Raw genomic sequence first — 21942 nt, 5'->3', positions numbered from 1 at the left:
TGGTTTTTTGTGTGCTGTCGCAGTATACGCACCTTTAATCAAACAGTTCCTTTCCTTTCTGGGAGGAGATTCCATTTGGATACACTGTCCTCAGTAGGCCAACTGGAGCAAAACAAAGATTCCTATAGTTCTGCCAAAGTGTTTATAGTGTTTCAGCCCCCTGGCAGCACTGCATTCCAGGGGCCCTGAGCGCAAGGTGAGATCATTTTCTTACTGATTCTTATGAACTCTTTACATGTCCTCATACTAATCCTTTGTCAGTTGCATACATGGTAAAATCCTTACCAAGATTTGCGACTTCTTCCTTCCTTCCTTCTTTTTCCCCCTTTTGGCTGTGCTGCCTTTGCTGCTGCACGCATGTGCTTTCTCTAGATGTGGCTACTGGGAGCTGCCCTGCAGCTGCAGTGCTCAGACCTCTCACTGCGGTGGCTTCTCTTTTTGCGGAGCACAGGCTCTAGGGTGTGCAGGCTTCAGTAGCTGTGGCTCGTGGCCTCAGTGATCGCATTTCTAGGCTCTGGAGCACAGGCTCAAAAGTTGTGGCACAGGCTTAGTTGCTCTGTGCCATGTGGGATGTTCCTGGACAAGGGATTGAACTTGAGTCTCCTACATTGGTAGGCAGATTCTTTACCACTGAACCACCAGGGAAGCCCCTTCATTCACACTTGATAAATAGAAATTCTTAATTTTATAAACAGTTTTCCCCATGCAATCATAAAGGTATCTGTATATATTTTCATGTGGTTTTCTCATTTAAGTCCTTAATTCATCTGGAACAGATGTGCATGATATAAAAATTAATCGGCCAGTTAAATAATTAATTAAAAACATAAGATTTGCAAGTTGTATATGTTAAGGGTCTGTAATGCTACCTCTGTCATTTTCCTTGTATGTTTTCACATACATGGGTCTGTTTCTGGGACTCTGTTCTGTTTAACCTTTGTATACTGTATTTTATATATTTTTGTATAAGCCTATAAAAAATAAATGGCTTAGTAGGTCTTGCTACCTAGAATAAAAAGTTGTTTTGTTAATACTTTTTAAAAATGCTTTTAATTAAAAAAAATTTTTTTTAAATTTTTTATTTTTTGGCCATATCATGTGGCATGTGAGATCTTAATTCCCCGAACAGGGACTGAACCCAGGTTCCCTGAAGCAGAAGTAAAGTTCTAGCCACTGACATACCAGGAAATTCCCAAGAGGAAACATTGTTTTCCAGGAAGTCATGGCTCTTTTCAGATCAGTACTCTTTTATTTTAGAAATTAGTTTGTCAAGTTCTCCAAAAATCCCCATTGGAATTTTTATCAGAAATGTGTTGAATTTGTAGATTAACAAAGGGAAAAATGCCATTTGCAACATCAGATCATCCTGAATGAGCAAGCGACAGGTTTTTTAAAAATGTCCCATAATAAAGTTAGTTTTCAGTATAAATGTCTTATACTTTGTCAGGTTTATCCCAGAAACTGTATCTTTGTTGTTATTGTAAATGACATCTTTTCTTAAATTCTGATTGTTGGTAACACACTGTAATTAACTTCTGTGTATTATCTTATACCTAGCCATCTCATTAAACTCTTTTAAGTAATACAAGCTTGTGTTCAAGAGCAAAAACGTAAATTCTTTAAACTATAATTTGCATTCTACCTATCAGTTCAGTTCAGTCGCTCAGTCGTGTCCGACTCTTTGCGGCCCCATGAATCGCAGCACGCCAGGCCTCCCTGTCCATTCACCAACTCCCGGAGTTTACTCAAACTCATGTCCATCGAGTCGGTGATGCCATCCAGTCATCTCATCCTCTGTCGTCCCCTTCTCCTCCTGCCCTCAATCCCTCCCAGCATCAGGGTCTTTTCCAATGAGTCAACTCTTTGCATGAGGTGGCCAAAGTACTGGAGTTTCAGCTTCAGCATCAGTCCTTCCAATGAATACCCAGGACTGATCTCCTTTAGGATGGACTAGTTGGGATCTTCTTGCAGTCCAAAGGACTCTAAAGAGTCTTCTCCAACACCACAGTTCAAAAGCATCAATTTTTCAGCGCTCAGCTTTCTTCACAGTCCAACTCTCACATCCATACACAACCACTGGAAAAACCATAGCCTTGACTAGATGGACCTTTGTTGGCAAAGTAATGTCTCTGCCTTTTAATATGCTATCTAGGTTGGTCATAACTTTCCTTCCAAGGAGTAAGCATCTTTTAATTTCACGGCTGCAATCACCATCTGTTTTGGAGCCCAAAAGAATAAAGTCTGACACTGTTTCCACTGTCTCCCCATCTATTTCCCATGAAGTGATGGGACCAGATGCCATGATCTTAGTTTTCTGAATGTTGAGCTATAAGCCAACTTTGTTACTCTCCTCTTTCACTTTCATCAAGAGGCTTTTTAGTTCCTCTTCACTTTCTGCCATAAGGGTGGTGTCATCTGCATATCTGAGGTTATTGATATTTCTCCCAGCAATCTTGATTCCATCTTGTGCTTCTTCCAGTCCAGCATTTCTCGTGATGTACTCTGCATATAAGTTAAATAAGCAGGGTGACAATATACAGCCTTGACGTACTCCTTTTCCTACTTGGAACCAGTCTGTTGTTCCATGTCCAGTTCTAACTGTGGCTTCCTGACCTGCATACAGGTTTCTCAAGAGGCAGGTCAGGTGGTCTGGTATTCATTCCCATCTCTTTCAGAATTTTCCACAGTTTATTGTGATCCACACAGCCAAAGGCTTTGGCATAGTCAATAAAGCAGAAATAGATGTTTTTCTGGAATGCTCTTGCTTTTTCAATGATCCAACGGATGCTGGCAATTTGATCTCTGGTTCCTCTGTCTTTTCGAAAACCAGCTGAACATCTGGAAGATCACGGTTCACATATTGTTGAAGCCTGCCTTGGAGAATTTTGAGCATTACTTTACTAGCGAGTGAGATGAGTGCAATTGTGCGGTAGTTGAGCATTCTTTGGCACTGCCTTTCTTTGGGATTGGAATGAAAACTGATCTTTTCCAGTCCTATGGCCACTGCTGACTTTTCCAAATTTACTGGCATATTCAGTGCAGCACTTTCACAACATCATCTTTCAGTATTTGAAATAGCTCAACTGGAATTCCATCACCTCCACTAGCTTTGTTCGTAGTGATGCTTCCTAAGGCCCACCTGATCTCACATTCCAAGATGTCCAGCTCTAGGCGAGTGTGAGTGATCACATCTTCGTTATTATCTGGGCCATGAAGATCTTTTTTGTACAGTTCTTTTGTGTATTCTTGCCACCTCTTCTTAATATCTCTGCTTCTGTTAGGTTCATACCATTTCTGTCCTTTGATAAAGGACAGAAATTCTACCTATAATTGACACCAATTCATTCTGATTAAGAACAACCTGAAGAATGAGAATACTGATAGAAGGTATAATCTTCTACTCAAATTATATCTTCATCTTTTCACTTTCTAACTCTTGAGATTCAGAAGGTTGTCTGTGGTCACTTAATGAGCAAACCAAAGACATTAGAACAAATTTTTAAAGTAGTTCTAGGGTTCAAAGCATGTAGAAATGGATCATTGTGTCTAGGAACAACCAAAACATACAGAACTATGTCACCCTATGGCTCTTTATCATAAACCATTCCAAGCATTTGTCAGTCTGTTAATCTTATCACTTTATGCCCTACAAACCATACAATGACTGTACTATGAGCAAGCTGTTTTTTAACTGATTCCCAGATTCTTTCTTACTCCTAAGGAACCTAAGCAATTGTCAAAGGATAACTGAATGGATGTCCAACATAAAAGCTACAGTACAAATGAAAGAAAGTATGTACCATCTAATTCATTTCAAGCAAGACAGCATTTTTGCAAAAACTGTAAAGGGTAAAAAGCAAACACGCCTTTGAACAGATCTAATCTGGATCATCAATAAAGATTTTTAAACGACAATGAACAGAGAAGACAGCTCCCCACTCCATAGTTACCAAGAGCATTATCAGGGGTACAATATGAAGCTTCACATGTAACTGGAAAACAGTGAGGATTTTAACACTACTTATTAATTCTTACCTATTGTCAGGATAAAGCTTTTTACTTTAATGCTTACACAGTCCTCTAAAAACTTTTAACAAAATGATATAAAACTAGCACAAACTTTTTACTTGTTTGAGGATACATGTTACCGCTAATAGGTCTGGTTCAGATCTATGCTAAAATATGGTGCACAAGACTTGTAAGTTCTTCTTTAAAGATATTCATAGAATGTTTTAAAAGGGATTTTAATCTAGTTATTGACAAACCTATGAAAAATAAAAATAAAATAAAACATGTTTAATTCTAACTTCTACCAAAAGGAGTCCCTCAAATCTCTACAATGTCTTCAAAATTCCATCTCTGATTTCTGAACTGCTTCACTCCTATAAGGGGATAAGGAAACCTCAAATTCTGCTCAAAACTACATAAGCCAGCCCCCAAGTTGAAAGAACTTTAAGAACATGGGACTGTTTTATCTTTCCTGAAGAATTCCACAAAGTGGCAGGATAAACAGAAGACTCAAAGTCCAAAATCCTAAAAAGTGGTCAAGTCTACTATTACAAAGTCAATGCATGACAACAGATAAAGATCAATGTATACAGACATAGAGAACAAACTTGAGGTTGCCAAAGTGTGTGTGTATGTGGGAGGGGTGCGGGGGGAGGGGTGAATTGGGAGTTTGGGATGAGCAGATGCAAACTGTTATACATAGAATGGATAAACAACAAGGTCCTACTGTAGAAGACAGAAAACTGTATTCAATATCCTATGATAAACCATAATGGAGAAGAAAATTAAAAAGAATGTACTGTATACGTATGTATAAATGAAACCACTGCTGTACAGCAGACATTAACACAAGACTGTAAATCAACTGTATTTCAATAAAATAAAAAATATTTTAAAATCCATGATGTATTTACATAAGAAAAATCTTGCCTTACCAGTTTGCTGTGAAGCATCTACCAGGAGCACGATTTTTGATCGATTATCGGGACCTGCTGCACTTGTCTCTTTCTGAATAGCTACATTTTTCACCAGTGGTCTTTTGCTTTTTATGTGCTGTTGTATGAGTTGTTGCTGATTGAAGTAAAAAAAAAATTAAAATACTATTCAATGTACTAAAAAACATTATAAAATATATCAATTCATCCTTCAAAAATATACTTAAACATAGGCCACAAATAAGTGACTCTCAGTCCATGAGGAAACAGGGTTACTGTGTTAGGATTTCATTAAATTATCTACAGCCAATCATAATAGGCTATATAATGTAATTATATACACATTTATATACTACTTTTCAAATAATCATTAATACTATTGTAATTAGTGAGATATATTCATCTTAATTGCCATTTGCATTTTAAATTTTCTTACTAATAAATAATAAGAGTATAATCACATTAAATAAGGGGTTATAAATTTTTACTTAAAAAGGCAGTATCGATAAAATGGGTGGTAACTTAAAAAAAGCTCAATTTTAGTTTCATGAGAGCAATGAAGTACAAAAGAAATTTCTGCTTTAGAGTTTAAAATGAAAATATTAAAAAGCTGATCCTTTCCTTCATTTTTTAAAAATATGAGTATCTATCACTTAATAGCAACTTATACAAAAGAACTCCAAATTTAACTTCTTAGATAACTTCTTAAAGTGCTGGAAATGCACGCTGAGAAATCATGTTACTTCAATACTTGAAAGTTATATACTATTGTCTATTTCCAATACTTATTTCTTTTCATTCTGAGATATCCCAAAAGGATTTCCCTTGACCCAGAAAGTTTTCACGGACAAAAACTAATAAGCTTTTCGAAGCAACTTCTGCAGCTTGTTTGTATTTTAACCTGAACAAAGTATGCCAGAAAATAGCACAGACTTTTCACCCGAGATGCTGTGCTAATGGAATCTAAGAAAGCATGAACTCCTTGACAATAACAGATGTAAAAGGCATCTAATCACTCTGATTTCCATTAGCTCAAAAGTGCTGAGAAGAAATCTGGCTTTTCTTATTTGCTTTGACACTATGGCTTCAACAGAAAAGTAATCTTTTAGTTAAGAAATAGACACCTAGAATTAACCTTAACTCTCCTGTGATTTCAAGGCCTTTGTGTCTTTTTGTTTAACTTAGTCAAAAGGCTGGTGTTAACAAAAAGTCATTTCGCACATTTATCTTTAATTTTTTTTAGCCCTAGGAGATCCTGTGTCCATATAACATAGTAAAGCATTCTCTGAAGAACAAAGTGCTGTTCCTAATAAAAATTGACAGAATAGAAAACAATGAAGTTGAAGAGACTTAATGCATCACAATATTCTTTTCCATAATATCTCCTGCTTATTTCTGAAGACTGAAATATCTAAATGTACATTAGCCACTTAACACTGCTAGGAAAGGAGTCAAACTAATCCCTTACTAAAACTGTGTCACTATGCAATTTTTATCACTAAATTAAAATAATTTGGAAATATTTGTGCATTATGCTTATGTAAACTCTCTGATTTGAAAATGACTGTAAATCATATCACTATTTAAGAATGAGGAACAAAAGCAATGGAAAAAGTTATTTTTAAAATGCTACATCCTTAATTATTTTTTAAAAAGTAAAACTCTGAGGTAAAGGCTAATCAATACAAGTAGCAAATTACTTACACTAACAACAGAAATATCAAACACAAAAGCCAATCAAATTTGGTCACTTACTTTTGGTACCATTGGTCCTCTATTACTATTTCTGTTTCGATGGCCAGACAATGGGAAGACCTGTCCAAGGTGATTTGGACGCTCAGTGCATTCTGTGGTTATAGTATTGACAGTATTTGCAGCCTGAAAAGTGTTGGAGTAAGGTGCAGGGAAAGGATGATAGAAACCCATAACTTGTGCACATGGTGCTGGCATCAGCTGATAATATGTATACTCTGTAGAAACAGGTGGCTGAGCAGATATAATGGGGTAAGCAAGGTATGGTCCAGCAGGGTTTGGATTAGGCTGTTGCCATCGTATATCATTGTTATATAATGGAAACTGTCTGTAAAACCAAATCAAAAAAGAACAAATCTATTGACATGCATGTCTGAAAGTAATACAAAGCAAATTCTCAACTTATTTTAATAAAAGAAAATAACAGTATAAAATGTGCTAAGTTGCTTCAGTTGTGTCCGACTCCTTGTGACCCTATGGACCGTAGCCTGTCAGGCTCCTCTGTTCATGGGATTCTCCAGGCAAGAATACTGGAGTGGGTTGCTGTTCCCTCCTCCAGGGGATCTTCCTGACTCAGGGATCGAACCTGCAACTCTTAAGTCTCCTACATTGGCAGGCGGGTTCTTTACCACTAGCGTCAACTGTAGCCTCATAATAATTCTGAATAAGAGATTATTTTTTATCAATTTCCTTGCTATAATTAGTTTTTACATATGTGTAATAATAATTTTAATTGATAGTATAAAGGAATCCGTGCTTCCCTGATGGCTCAGTGGTAAAGAATCTGCCTGCAATGTAGGAGATCCAAGAGCTGTGGGTTTGATCTCTGGGTCAGGAAGACCCCTGGAGTAAGAAGTGGCAACCCACTCCAGTAGTCTTGCCTGGAAGTCTCATGGACAGAGGAGCCTGGTGGACTACAGTCCAAAGGGTCACAAAGAATCAGACATGACTGAGCACACACACACACACAAAGAAATTTAACCTGAGAGTTAACTGCATTCCAAAATTTAAAATGTACAGAGTATTCTTATTTGTAGCCCTCTCCCTCAACCTCACAATATTTCTGTCTAAAAGTTAAACACCTATCTGCTGAATCTGAAAGTAATGGCAGTCCAAAGTTCCCATTCAATGGCAGCAACTAACTGTAACAGCCTTCTGTAAAAAGCAGGGTAAGGTGATCATTGTATAAGGTGGTCTTTACAGTAGGTGACTTGATTATTCCACCTCCATTCTTTAGTTCAGGCCGAGGGCCTTCTACTCCTTTCCCGTATTCCCCTAACCACTTGGCCAAGTCCAGCTCTTTCCCTGGCTCCCCTTCTCGACAATGGAAGCAGGTGCAGATGTCCAAGAGAAAGAAAAGAAAAAGGCAGGTTTGTTCAGTGCCATCTTATCTCCAGTATTAGGGTTCTTCTAGTGTGATGCCTTCCTATAAAGCACCAGTCCTTCCCATCTCATCAGTCCTCCCTGCAGACAGTTGCCGCTGATGACTGAGAGGCCACAGGGAGCTGGACTACAGAGCTTTTCCTCACTATTCCGTGACAAAGCACAAGGGAAAAATGCTCCCTGCCATAATTCTAAAAATATTTTAAAATAATCTGATGGCTGGCCTACTCATGAATTCTCAAAATTATTTGATAAGATAAGAAAAGTTAAACTTATTATACTGTACACTTGGCCACTTTGTCAAATAGTGCAATAGTATTTTTAGTTTATAAATTACTTCAAGCATAGTCCAATATAGGTCAAAGATTTTTAATGTAGTATTACCCTGACTCAATTGAGCAGAATCCTTTAGCTTATACTGTGCCTAATGCCCCAAACTATTAAAGAGTCCTAGAGTATTAACTTGAATATTTAATACCTGAGAGAGGAATTTACTGACCATATATCTCATATATCCAGAATTTCTCAAAGAATGTGCTTGGACACACTAGTGTGACACAATGGTTAAAGATGTGTAGAAATACTGACTTGCCTTAGCCCTCAGGGGTGGTTGGGCAAAGGCTAGAGTCCAGCTACGTCATCCATTTATCCTACAGTGCTAGAGAAGTACAATTTTTATGTGTGATATAATATGAAACAGGCTGAAAGTACTTTCATACAGCAATAAAATGAACTACACCAATGAAGTGCTAATCATTCAGACAGTCTAAGCAGGGTTAGAAAGGCTATCACAAGACACACCCTAACCACTAGGTCACACATTATCCGAGCAGTAAACATTTTGCTAAATCACTCTGTGACTATAGCACAAAAACTAAATTTAAACTACAATCAAGAGTCGAGAGATATAATAAGCTAACTGGCCACTAAATCTTCAAAGTTAAGGGCCACCCCTTGATATATTCTTCTTAGAACAGACTGTCTTGGCAATTAGGATTATATGCCTATCCTCAAAAAAAGGGTTTCTGTTCACCTTTCTGAATAATTCCTTCCTCCTGTTGAGTCAGTTTATTTCAAAAAAAATTTCAATAACTTATTATAGGAGATACACACAAAGAATTCCATTTTCTCTTAGAAAGAATGAGAAAATAATAATAATCCATGCCAACAATTTTTAAATTTCTACATCATTTGGTTTCATTTACTCCTCTTAGAAAGTAGAGAAATAGTTAATATTTAAACGTTACTAAAGGAAAAAATTAAGAAGTGTGCTTTGCAAACTTCTACATTTCCCTACCCCTTTCTTCCCCCACCAAAAGAAAATAATAATAAACAAATTACCTATTGGACTGGTTTTCTTGCACGAATGGATAACAGGTAATCAGGTAGCTGGGAATTGGAGTTGGTTCTACACCAGAAACATTTCCATTATCATTTGGGAGTGCCATAGGGATCATAAATGTATCAGGATTCTTCTTCTGGGGAATAAATGGTTCTACCTCAGCTGACAGCTTGACATTCTTCAAAGAGAAAGTGAAACACATTACTAACAAGCAAGCAAAAACTTAAATAATACAAATTCACAACTTAACAATAAGAGTCTTCTCAGTATTCACAAAACATTCAAAGGAAGAGCAAGGTCAAATTTAAAAAATTTAATCTGATTATGTTATTTAGACAAAGCCATCAACTGGAGGAAAAAATTTATCAGAGGTTACTACATTTCAATGAAGTCATTTCTTACATAACCAAAGCTGTTAAAACAATCAAGAGTACAAGGAAGTCATACCTCGGAGTCCAAAAATAAAGCTGGTAGTAAAAAAACAAAACAAAACAAAAAACAAATTCACTCTTCAGACAAAACACTGTGTTTTAAGTTACTTTTGTTAGTGGAAAAAATCACTGAACAGAGTTCTGAAGGATAACTGCTCTATATTTGTTTGAATAGCCTAAAAAAGTTTACTTCTGTCCATTGCAGGAAATTAGATTAGTATGGTTAAATTAAAAGGAAGGATAATGTCTACAATAAGTGAAAAACAACTTAGCACAAGGGAGAAAAACTTGCTTCACAGTTAAATTGAGAAAAAAGTGAGCACTTCAGCTTTCCAGCAAACAAACTGAGTAAATAAGGTAATCCAGAATACGTGCTCCATTTTAGTTTATTTTTATCTTTTCTTATAAATCTATAGAGGTTTAACAGACATAATACACTACCATACTGCTGCTGCTGCGGCTAAGTCGCTTCGGTCGTGACCGCCTCTGTGCAACCCCATAGACGGCAGCCCACCAGGCTCCCCCATCCCTGGGATTTTCCAGGCAAGAACACTGGAGTGGGCTGCCATTTCCTTCTCCAATGCATGAAAGTGAAAAGTCAAAGTGAAGTTGCTCAGTCGTGTCCAACTCTTAGTGACCCCATGGACTGCAGCCTACCAGGCTCCTCCAAACTACCATACTAAGGATGCACAAATGAGAGACAAAACTATAAAGAAAAGTAAAGAAGAGCGATGAAAGTCAGGACAGGAATTACTCTTAGGAAAGAGGAAGTTGTGATTGGGAAGAGGCACCTGGGAGAGCTTCTGAGGTACCCGACAAAATACTATATCCTAACATGGGTGGCACAAGTTCTTCATCCAAAAACTCATTTAGCTGTATACTGGTTTTATGCATTTTTCTTTCTGTGTTTGCTACATTTAACTGAAATTTTTTAAATTTTAGTATAAAATAATCTATAGGCATATTCTGTAAAAGTAGAATGTTAAAAAACCACAAACATCTCAAGGCGACTTGGGGGAAAAAAACCCACAAACATAACAATATTAAAAGACAAACACTTTGCAAAACCAGTGAGTGGAATGCAATCCAATATTTCAACAACTCAAATCAACTACGTGAAAGCAATAGACCTAACCAGAACTTTTTCCCCACTGGGATGGGACTTATTAGAAGCTCCTATCAAGGCATATTTCTCTGAATAAATTTCATGCATGTTTCTCACAAAAGTAATCAATAGAAAATCCAAAAAAATCTAAAGAAAAGACTCGACATGCTAAATATACATGCTGAATATACAGCCTTTTTCGAAACTGTTCAAAAAGAGTTCACTGTGAACATTCCAAACCACATGTCTAGGGGAAGAAATCTGAACTATACAGCAGTATCAATTTAATATCCTTCCTCCCCACCTGATGTAACTTTGAGGTCTACTTTTGTACTACTGACCAAATCTGAAGTAGATAACATAATTGTACTCATAAATATGTGTGAGTTGGTTTCTTGAATCTCAACATAGGAGGCAAAAACCAATGTTAATAGGCCAGTGATTTTCACTACGATAGTCATTAGGAATCAAAACTTATTTATTAAGGTATAAAATATTAACCTTTGAACATATGAGAATCCTGAACAGTTTTATAAATCTGGATTAGAAGACACTTGGAATTTTTTTCTAATTCAAGGTATATGGTTATATTAAATTCTCAATCCCATATGAAAAAAAGTAAGAATACTAAGAAATAAGGCAATTTAAAAATAACTTTTCCTGACACCCCCAAGTAATATCAACTCATAAGTTACTTTGGTAACAACAAATTCATATCCTTGCTCTTTCCCAGCAGTGTAGTGTTCAGGACTCCATTTCCACTGCAGGGGGCATGGGTTCAATCCCTGGTAAGGAAACAAATACCCGACAAGCCACACAGACTAGCCAAAAACAAAAAAAAAATAGTTGCAACAAGTTTTTTATACCTAGTCTCATCTGTTCTTTATATGTTTTGTGAATTTAGGTAATCACTATTCAAAAAGTGTCATGCATAATTTATAACTAATATCTGCACATATACACAGTATATGTCCCAAAAAATTAAAGTCTGTGTTGGCTTCTATTCTAAGTGCAATTCTAGATGCTGGCATTCAACAATAAAACTCACAAACACTGAAATGATCCTTTGTTTTTACCAAAAAAGAGAAGCTGCTGTAGTCAACAGCTGCACAAACAGAAGATGTCACTAGCAGGAACAGACTGGCAAACTTTCTCCTATAGTTACAACTCCCTATGGTTTTAAAAGCCGTTTGTCGTGACTTTGGGGCCTTCAGTATCATACGTCAAAATGCAGCCACAGTTGTCCTCAGGCCTGAAAAGTAATGTTCATATGGCAAACTAGTTTTTAAAATTTCACATAATAAAGGTCATACAGATAATATGTTAAGCAAGCAACAGATTTTGGCAGTTATTTCCATTATATTAATATAGAAATTAAAGGAAAAAAAGTCTTACATAGTAGACAACAAAATGTTACAAACAAATTAACCAGTTACTTCATACAATGTTACTCCTCAGTTTGTATTTGTTTAGTCTATTTATGCCATGATCATTAAGAAATCAGAAATTTTATAGCAAATTTTTGTCTCCTTAAAAAAAATAAAAATATGGAAGAAGTCTAAACAAAGAACAAAATCTACTCCTGTACTACTATTTGCTTAAAAAACAAACAAAAAAGTAACTGTACTGTAAAATTACCTTTATCTTTCAGAAATTACTTCAGAATTTTCCAAGTTAATGAAAAATCATAACCCCAAAAACCTGTATTTGGACAAGAAACTATAGAAATCTTATTTAAAAGTTTATTAAACAAGTGCATTCAGATCACTGAGAGCCTGTATAATTTAACAAATATACTCTGAGCTCATGTACTGAAGAGGTACCACGCTAGAATGAAGCACGCATCAGCAGAGAACGCATACTAAATTCCTCTGAGATAGAACTTTCAGAAGAGTACAAATAATTTCCCCAGATTAAGCAATAGAAAAATGACACCCACTTAAAATCAAAACTGAAGTAGAACATAACAAAGAGTGCTCCTACAGTGAAATGTCAGTACATACTACACACCTACAGAAAAAATACGACTATGGAAACCCTCCACGTTCTTGCTATATTAAGGTAAATAGGATATATCAAACACTAAGATGTTTTATGTATCGTGACCAAAGATAAAATAAATGTCTCCTGAAGGAAAAAGTGCTTAAGAGATACCTGCTGGCTTTATTGTTTTCTGGTTGGAACGTCTTTTACTGAAGTAAGCCACTTGCCAAAATCTATCAGTAGTTATACATATCAAGTTTTGCAAGATTTTAGAAAATACTGAAGAGAAAAATCAAAGCATTTAACTTAGACTCTGCCTACTTGCTTTCCTATTTATACATTTTCCCTCTTTTCTTAAAATGGACCACATTTAATCTTGTTAAACTCTGATGGTACTTTTCTAAAACCTAACTTTCTAAATTTAATACTAGTTTTTGGACTATCTATTCATTTTCTCTCTTTCTTTGAGGAGTTCTCCCCCCCGCCACCACTTCTTTCCTTGGATGCTTAATTTTTAACTTCCTTTTAAAGGCTGAACAACAAAAACATTTATGACTACGCATTTGCCTCAGAGTATAGCTTCAGCCACATCCCATACATTTTAATATGCAGTATTTTATTACATAAAATGTTTAATTACACTTTTTAATTCCCCTTTGACTTAAATACTTAGGGGGAAAATGCCTCTTTAAATTTTCAAATGATATTTTCACTAAATGAGCATTCTTTACTTTCTTTTTGATTACAAAAGCATTTTTAAAATGTTAAGGCAATCACTTACTTAGATCTATAAAAGCTAACTCTAAGTATTACTGAATAATAAACATTTTAGAGTTAATTTATTTAGAATATAGTTTGCAGTGCTGACTCTATTTGACACTTGTAATTATTTAAAGAAAAAAATTATAAGCCAGATAATTTTATACCTTTATTGGTAAACAGCTCTTTGCATGAAACCATGTATACTTATCACACATCTGATTTTCTAAGAATTAAAGGCATTAGTGATCAATAATTTTGCAAATTACTTTAAAAGAACTTATCTAACATTAGTGTACTAAAAACTAAGCCAGTGTTTAAATTATTTGATAATACAAGAGATTGTCAATCTCAAGTGTTCTGTCACTTCTAAGTCAGTTTATTTTTTAAAAAAATCTCAAAACACTGTCCTAAATGTCCTAAAAATAGAAATACAAAAACTTTATAAACAAACTCCATCATTTAGTCTTCACATCCCTTTCTATCAGTTTTTTTTCCCCTCTTTAAGGACAGGAAAAAAAAAAAAACAAACACCTAAGATTCAGCACAGCTAAATAAACAAAACAGATTTTTTTTAAAAATGCACTTAAAAAAAAAAAGCACTATACTAAGCAGTATTCTTTCTCAGAACTAACTCTGGCAATTAAAATAAGCTACTCATTTTGATTTAAAACATTCTTGCTAAAAGAGGTTACTCCTGAGATTCTCTTATGGTTATAACATTTTTTTTCAAATAGTCATTACTGCAATTAAGATTACTAGCTAGCATGTATTCCCAGTAACTTGCTTTTTATAATCTTGATCAACACACACAGAATTTATCCATTTATACAAAGATTTTATATATATATGTATATATACATACATATATGTATATATAAACAAGAAGTAATTCCAAGAACTACAACATGAATATCTTCAGGCAAAATACGCTTAGATATTTTTTAAGTTACACTTGTGCAATACTCCAAGAATTTCACTTAGATTAAGACAAAGTGCAGAAAGTCTATATTAGTACTAGTCTTTAAAAATCAAACTTTTATGAATACTCAACCACTATAATATTATAATAACCTTTAATACTGTAGACATTCCCAGAAATTCTGAATATAAACCAACACTGGTTTAAAATAAATGTTTTGAGAGAAAAGTGGAAATTCAGCACATGTGGCATCTGTTTTTAATGACTTTTACCTATTAAATTCATTTAGTAAAAATATAAAAGTACATTCCAAATAACTTGGAAAAACCATTACATTACTCAGTGGTATAGTGAAAGCAATCAAGAACTCCACACAGTGGACAGATCTCAGTTCCAGCCCCTCATCTATCATTAAGTTAATAGTTCTGTGCCTTTTTCAATGATGAATATGAGAATATAATGAAAATAATGGAGTTTTGCCATCAGAAAAGTGCTAATTTAAAGTGAAGGAGACTACTTCCAGGTCATCCATCGACCCCTGAGTTAACTGCCTACAGCATGAACTAGGCAAAGTAGCATCACTTCTTGGGATCTCAGCTTCCTTTGAGTGTGGGGGAAAGAGGAATTGATTCAGATTATTCTCTCATAATCCCCTAAGATTAGCCTAAGGGAAGAGGTAGGAGATACCGGAGAGAAAAAAAAGAAAAATTCTTCAACCTACATTTATGTTTTTTTCTGAAGCTTAAATTTCTACAAGATTTTAATAGGCTGTGGACTCTGGAAAGATACGGGATGAAAGACAAAGGGGTTCTCTAAAGAATTTGCTCATAGCACTTGCTGTCAAGATAATTACATACAAATAACTATGCTAAAAGTTACCATCTAAATAGTTAATTACATTTCCTCTAGGATGAAAGGAACCATAAGTATATACATGGAACCATATATATGGAACCATAAGTATATACATGACAGCATTACTAGTTACAGCTCTGTCATCCTAGTGAAGGAACAAAATGTTTAACCCTTTCATTAGTGACACAAGTACTGGAAAATCATTCAAGAAAATTTCTTATTCACTTCTCAGGCTTTGAAATTTCGGGTGCTTTTTGATAGGTATCTTGAAAAATTAATTTTCATTAAGTTGGATATGGGGGCATATAAAATACCTTGGATCACAGGAAAGCCTGCATTAATTTGTCAAGGGGCCCCCATCAGTATTGCTTTGGTAAACACACATACTGTTTCATAAAACTCGCTTGTGTTTTCAGTCATATTCACACAAGTTTTTATTAAATAAAGATTTTTATACAAAGGAAGAAAAAGAAAAAAACAAAACAAATATCCACAACCAGGAAGCGGCTGTCTGCTGAAAGAGCCCGATTTCAAAATCTGAACTCACTCTGACTAGCTACATATATACACATAAATTCCAGCTACATATATACAAATACAAGAATTTGGGAAATCTTTTCTCGTTATTCAGGTGTTAATCATCCGTTTGTAAAGTAATCAGGCTAATCCCTAATCTCTCCTTTTCCTTCATCTATTTGCCAAGTTCATTACTGGGCAAGGCCTTCAACTGAAGAGGGGGAATGGACAGTGAGTAAACTTCGATTTCATCAAATTAAATCCTTTCATACAGATCTCAGAATGGAAAACACTGAAACTTTTTGGAGGGAAGAAAACTATTATTTTAGATTTTCTGCTTTTTTTTTTTTTAAACACTGTCACCATCTCAGCCTCCCAGCACCTACTAGCTTGAATAATCAATAATTTGATGCAACTGAAACACTAATGGGAATTTCGTGAATACAAAAACGGGCTCGGAAATGAACTCGTCCTTCGGGTCCTACACCTTCAAAATATAAAATCGATGTTTTAAAAATATTATTAGTTTTTTTTTTTGGCAAAATAACTGGCTAGAAGGGCAAGGGAAACCGCAGTATTTCATATCTAAAAAGGAACACCTCCCTAAAACCACTGCAAAAACAATGCTTCGCTCAAGGGAACGTAGATCTTTAAAAGCCCATAACCCCTCCTTCATCTGTAGTTATCACACAGTCCCTGACAGTTTTTCTAAGTGAGAAGCCTTTCCACCTTGAAAACACATTCCAGAACTGAAGGGAAGGGGGAGGGGGGTAGTATTTGGTGAAGTTATAAACCCTCTCCTTGGAAAGAACGGACAACTTGGGAATCTTCTGGCCCCTTTCACCAAACAAGTCAGGGGGGCCAAAAGCAAGTCCCCAGGCCGGGGGTAATCGGGGCTGAAAAAGCCCCCAAGCTCGAGACAGCATCTGAAACAATGCAGGAAGAGGGGCGCCGCCAGGATCCCGAGGAAAGGAGGTCTGCGCCAGCAGGAACCCGAGGGCTCCGGCCGTCCGGGCCCACGCTCGGAGACCAGGGCCCGCCCAGGAGGAAGCCGCGACCCCCAGCTCTCGGCCCGACCGGCCTGGCTCAAGCCCGCGTACCTGGTCTGCGGGGGCTCGGTCCATGGCGCCTGCAGCCGCAACGGGCCCGCGTTAGTCTGTGTGGAGAGTGCCTCGGGCCGCTTTCTCCATGGCCCCCCGCTCGGGTCGAGACCGGGCTCCGGACCTCCGCCCCTATCTAGCTGGCCGCGACGCAGAGTCCGGCTACGCCACTGGCCCAGGAGGCGGCCCCAGCTCCGGGAGGAGGAGGCAGCGGCAGCCTCGGGGAGGGATCATCTGGGACGGAAGCCGAGGAGGGCCCAAATGAGCTAGAGGCGTAGTCGGAAATGGCGGAGTGCGGAAGGGAAAGAAAGGGGAGGAGGTCCACAGAGGCAGTGGGCGGAGTGACCGCAGGCGGCCTGAGCTGGCGGAAACCCAACGCGAGTTGGCTATTCTGGAGGCCGAGGCCAGCTGGACATTCCCAGGAGCATGTACCCTGAGCCACTCAGCGCTTTGCGTGGGATTTAACTGCCCCTCTGGACTGCTTAACTAAGGAGTGTGGAGCCACTTGGACACGCGCGTTTTAGACTTTAGGGACCTCGGAGACCACTTGAGTCTGTCAGCCTCAGTCCTGTGGGACTCTGCAACCCTATCGTGGACAGTAGCCCGCCAGGCTCCTCTGTCTATGGAATTTTTTAGGCAAGAATACTGGAGCTGTTTGTCATTTCCTACTTCAGAGATCTTCCTTCCCAAACCAGGGCTGGAACCGGTGTCTCTTGCGTCTCTTGCATTGGCAAGTGGATTCTTTGCCACTGCGTCACCGTGGAAGCCCAGAGACCATTTTCCCATCCCAAACTACCTCTGGTATATCGGAAGAGCTTTTAGCTGCCTGTACACATGTTATTCTTTCTTATGTCATCTGGCTAAAGGAAGCCTTGACTGTAAAGGAGAATACCACAGTATGGCGACCACTGAGAAATGAGACAGGAAGCTCCACAAATACTGGTTAGGTAATTCATTGTCAAGGACCAGGTTCAACCCTAGGCTCACCTTCAGGCTTCTCTGCCCTATCTCAGAACCCCTAATTTTTCCCACCACTCAACAGGTAGCATACTCTGGTATGTTGCTTTTCCACCGTGCTTATTGATTGTTCCTTTTATCTTCTGTTCCTTAGTTCCTTGAGGAAAGAGGCTGCCATGAAATTGGACACTTGGTAATCATTGTGGATTGCCTCTGGATATCTCCTCAAACACATCCTCCAATACATCCCCTAAGAGCTCTTGTTTGCTGGTCAGTTTCAGGGTAAGGAAGAAAAATTAAAAGCCATATAAGCTTGTTGTTGTTCAGTTGCTAAGGCATGCCCAACTCTTTGCCACCCTATGGACTGCAGCATGCCAGGTTTCCCTGTCCTTCACTATCTCCCAGAGTCTGCTCAAACTCATGTCCATTGAGTCGGGGATGCCATCCAATCATTTCATCCTCTGTCACCCACTTCTCCAGCCCTCAATATTTCCCAGCATCAGGGTATTTTCCAATGAATCAGCTCTTGGCATCAGGCTGGCCAAAGTTTGGGAGCTTCAGCTTCAGCATCAGTCTTTCCAGTGAATGTTCAGGGTTTATTTCTCTAAAATTGACTGGTTTGGGAAAAAAAAAAAAAAAAGATTGACTGGTTTGATCTCCTTGCTGTCCAAGATGCTCTAAGGAGTCTTCTCCAGCACCACAGTTCAACAGCATCAAAGCATAAAAGCTAAATTATACTTAAATGAAGGAAGGAAGTAGAGGTGGCTCCTGTTTTGAAGGGCTGGTGTGGAGATACACAGCTGGAGAAGTGTTTTGAGAAGCTTGCTTTGTTATGCTTCAGTGAAAACTTGCATTGCCTTTTCAGTTAGTCTGGCTCAATAGTCTAGTTTTATTTGAATAGGACTTCAAGAAGAGGTAGTCTGTGGAGGCCCCAAATGTACTTAAGTTGGTACTATATTTTGACCTGGTGAAAGGAGTTATGTAAAGTTAATAAGACTTACATCAAGGCTGGCAGCAGAAATTATTTCTAAGGAGAAACATATTTGTATGTAAAGATCTCTCATTTATTTAGTTTTAGTAGCTCTACTTCCTCAAATTTTGTGTGTGTGTGTGTACATATATGTGTGTGTCTGTGTTTATGTGCTTAGGCTCATATATATGTGATGGTTACATACTTGAGTGATTTGTGTTTCGTATTAAGTCTCTAGTGTCTATCAGTGAATGCTGAATGAATTTAGGTTTGCTCAGAAAAACTAAACTATTTATAATATGTAGTTATGTAAACTAACAGATGATCATCTTGCTTCACACTTGAAAGATAAAAAGAAGAAAAAAAAAAAGAAAGGTAAAAAGAAGAAAAAAAAAAGAAAGGTAAAAAGAAGAAAAAAAAAAAAGAAAGGTAAAAAGAACTCTGAATTTCCAGAATTTCCCCTATGGTGTCTTTAGCATAAGATACCCCTATCTGAGTAAAAATTCAGTAACAGTACAGTCATAAAAGTACCATAGTACTTTGGTTTCCTTCCTTTAAAGAATGACTTAAGGAAATTGAAATATAGGATCTTGAAGGATCTTTCCACTTTATAGAATTTTTATAACTATGAAATAGTTCTTGCAGAGGATCTTTTATGTATAAGACAGTCACTTAAATTTTAGAACAGATTTATGAAAAATTATAAGAACAAAAATGTCACAATGCCCTTCTAATTTAACACAATCCTAGGAAAGCTATTATTCTAATAGCTGTTAGAATAAAAATTTAAATCTATGAAGGAAGAGAAGACATTTTAGAACATTACATTTTACAGATGATTGAATTTTAATTAAGACTTTCATTTAGCAACAAATATTTAACGTGCTAGGTGCTAGACTAAGTACTGGAGGTTAGTAGTTAATAAGACACTGAGGACAGAGGCCATGTTTGCCTTGTGGGCAGGACATACATAAAACAAATAAAGGTGAGCTGAGTGTCATGAAGCAGGAAGCTCAATGGTTTCTACCATAGTGTGGGATGGAAGGTCAGGGAAGTTATATCTAAGTGAAGAGAATCTAAGGAAACACCTGAAGGGTGAGTAGGGTTCATGATAAGTAAGGGGGAAGAAATAGGGAAGTTGTTCCAAGGAAAAGGAATGGCAGGTGTGAGGACTCAGGTAGTAGAGAGAATCCAGCATTAGTTCTTAAACAAGCTCGCTCCTTGAAATGAAAGTTCTGGAGGAGAGGAATAATCCAACAAAGCAAGGCTTCTGAGAGGATTGGAAAGGATAGGATGAAAAACCAGAAGAAGAAATTGACCTCAGATGGGAGTAGGTGTATGTTGTTTACAATGACAAAATGAAAAGAAGAAAGGAGAGGTTTGGCTACATTTCTAAGTTGGAGAATGCTTGTCAGATGGCTTCTGTTTTATCAGTGAAATGGGAGGCAAAATTATCTTCTGATAGTGGAGGAAAGCAGAGTTGTGATGATCACCCACTTTTCAAAACTCAGCAAACACTTTAGACTTGTGCATGTTATTTTGTGTAAATTTTACATCAAAAGATAAACACTATAAATAAATATTGAACTCTAGTTTTAACAAATACATGTACCTATGTAACCCAAATCTCTATCAAAATATAGAATGTTACCATTCTATAACATTCTTTTAAACTTTTAAAGCTTCTCAGGAATTCCCTGGTAGTCTAGTGGTTAAGAATCTGCCTTGCAATACAGGGGATATGGGTTTGATCCCTGGTTGGGGACCTAGGATCCCACATGCTGCAGAGCAACTAAGCCCACTGTACCAAAACTATTGAGTCCATGTGCACAAATAAGACCTGACACAGCCAAATAAATATTTTTTAAAAAGCAGTTTATGAAAACAAAACAAAACTTCTCTACTTTTTCTAGCCACATCAATCAGAAAAGAAGAAATAAAAGGAAGAGAAGAAAATTGGAAGAGAAGAAAAACTCTATTTACATATGACCTGATATTATATATAGAAAACCCTGAAGTCTCTATCAAAAAAGAGAAATTAAGGAAATTATCCCATTTACAATCACATCAAAAAGAAAGGAGTATCTAGGAATAAACTTAACCAGGAATGTGAAAGACCTATACTCTGAAAGCTATAAATCATTAATGAAGGAATTTGAAAATCATACAAAGAAATGGGAAGATATCCATAAGGGATTAATATCCAGCATATATAATCAGCTCGTGTGCTGTGCTATGCAGCGCTCAGTCATTTAAGTCATGTCCAGCTCTTTGCAGCCCCATGGACCATAGGCCACCAGACTCCTCTGTCCATGGGATTTTCCCTGCAAGAGTACTGGAGTGGGTTGCCATGCCCTCCTCCAGGGGATCTTCCCAACCCAGGGATAGAACCTGAGTCTCCTGTGTCTCCTGTATTGCAGGCAGATTCTTTGTTGCTGAGTCATCAAGAAAGCCCAAACAGCTCATATATATATTTAACTAATTTTAAAAATGTGCAAAAAGAAGCTGAATAGACATTTTTTTTCCAAACGAGACATAAAGATGGCTTACAGGCACATGAAAAAACGCTCAGCATCACTAATTATTAGAGAAATGTAAAGCAAAAGCAAAAGCACTTCACACTTGTCAGAATTGCTCTCATTAAAAAGTCTTCAAATAACTAATGTTGGTGAGGATGAGGAGAAAAAGAAATCTGGTAAACTGTTGATGGGTGCAGCTACCATGAAAATAGTATGCGGTTTCCTCAAAGAACTAAAGATAGAAATACCATATGATCCACCAATGCTACTGTTGGGTATATGTCCAAAAATAAAAGTCCCACTAATTTGAAAAGATACATGCATGCCAATGTTCATAGAAAAATTATCCCCAATAGCCAAGATATAAGGCTATTTCAAACCTTAAAAGATGATGTTGCTAAAGTG

The 21942-nt window shown here is 37.1% G+C and overlaps 1 protein-coding gene across 1 annotated transcript in view; it reads right to left on the bottom strand.

Annotated features, from left to right (window-relative positions):
* The window catches only part of SECISBP2L (SECIS binding protein 2 like), a 54959-nt gene extending 37676 nt beyond the window's left edge, over positions 1 to 17283 (bottom strand). The window contains exons 1-4 of the mRNA XM_065940398.1: positions 17092 to 17283; positions 9420 to 9598; positions 6699 to 7023; positions 4944 to 5079 (exon numbers count right to left, since the gene is read on the bottom strand). Of these exons, the coding sequence (XP_065796470.1) occupies positions 4944 to 5079; positions 6699 to 7023; positions 9420 to 9598; positions 17092 to 17115 (664 nt within the window). The 5' untranslated portion in view covers positions 17116 to 17283. The remainder of the gene's footprint in view (positions 1 to 4943; positions 5080 to 6698; positions 7024 to 9419; positions 9599 to 17091) is intronic.
* Positions 17284 to 21942: the final 4659 nt, after the last annotated feature.

The sequence above is a fragment of the Muntiacus reevesi genome, chromosome 7, assembly GCF_963930625.1.
Source record: "Muntiacus reevesi chromosome 7, mMunRee1.1, whole genome shotgun sequence".
Lineage (NCBI taxonomy): Eukaryota > Metazoa > Chordata > Mammalia > Artiodactyla > Cervidae > Muntiacus > Muntiacus reevesi.
This window is presented reverse-complemented; position numbering and strand designations above follow the sequence as displayed.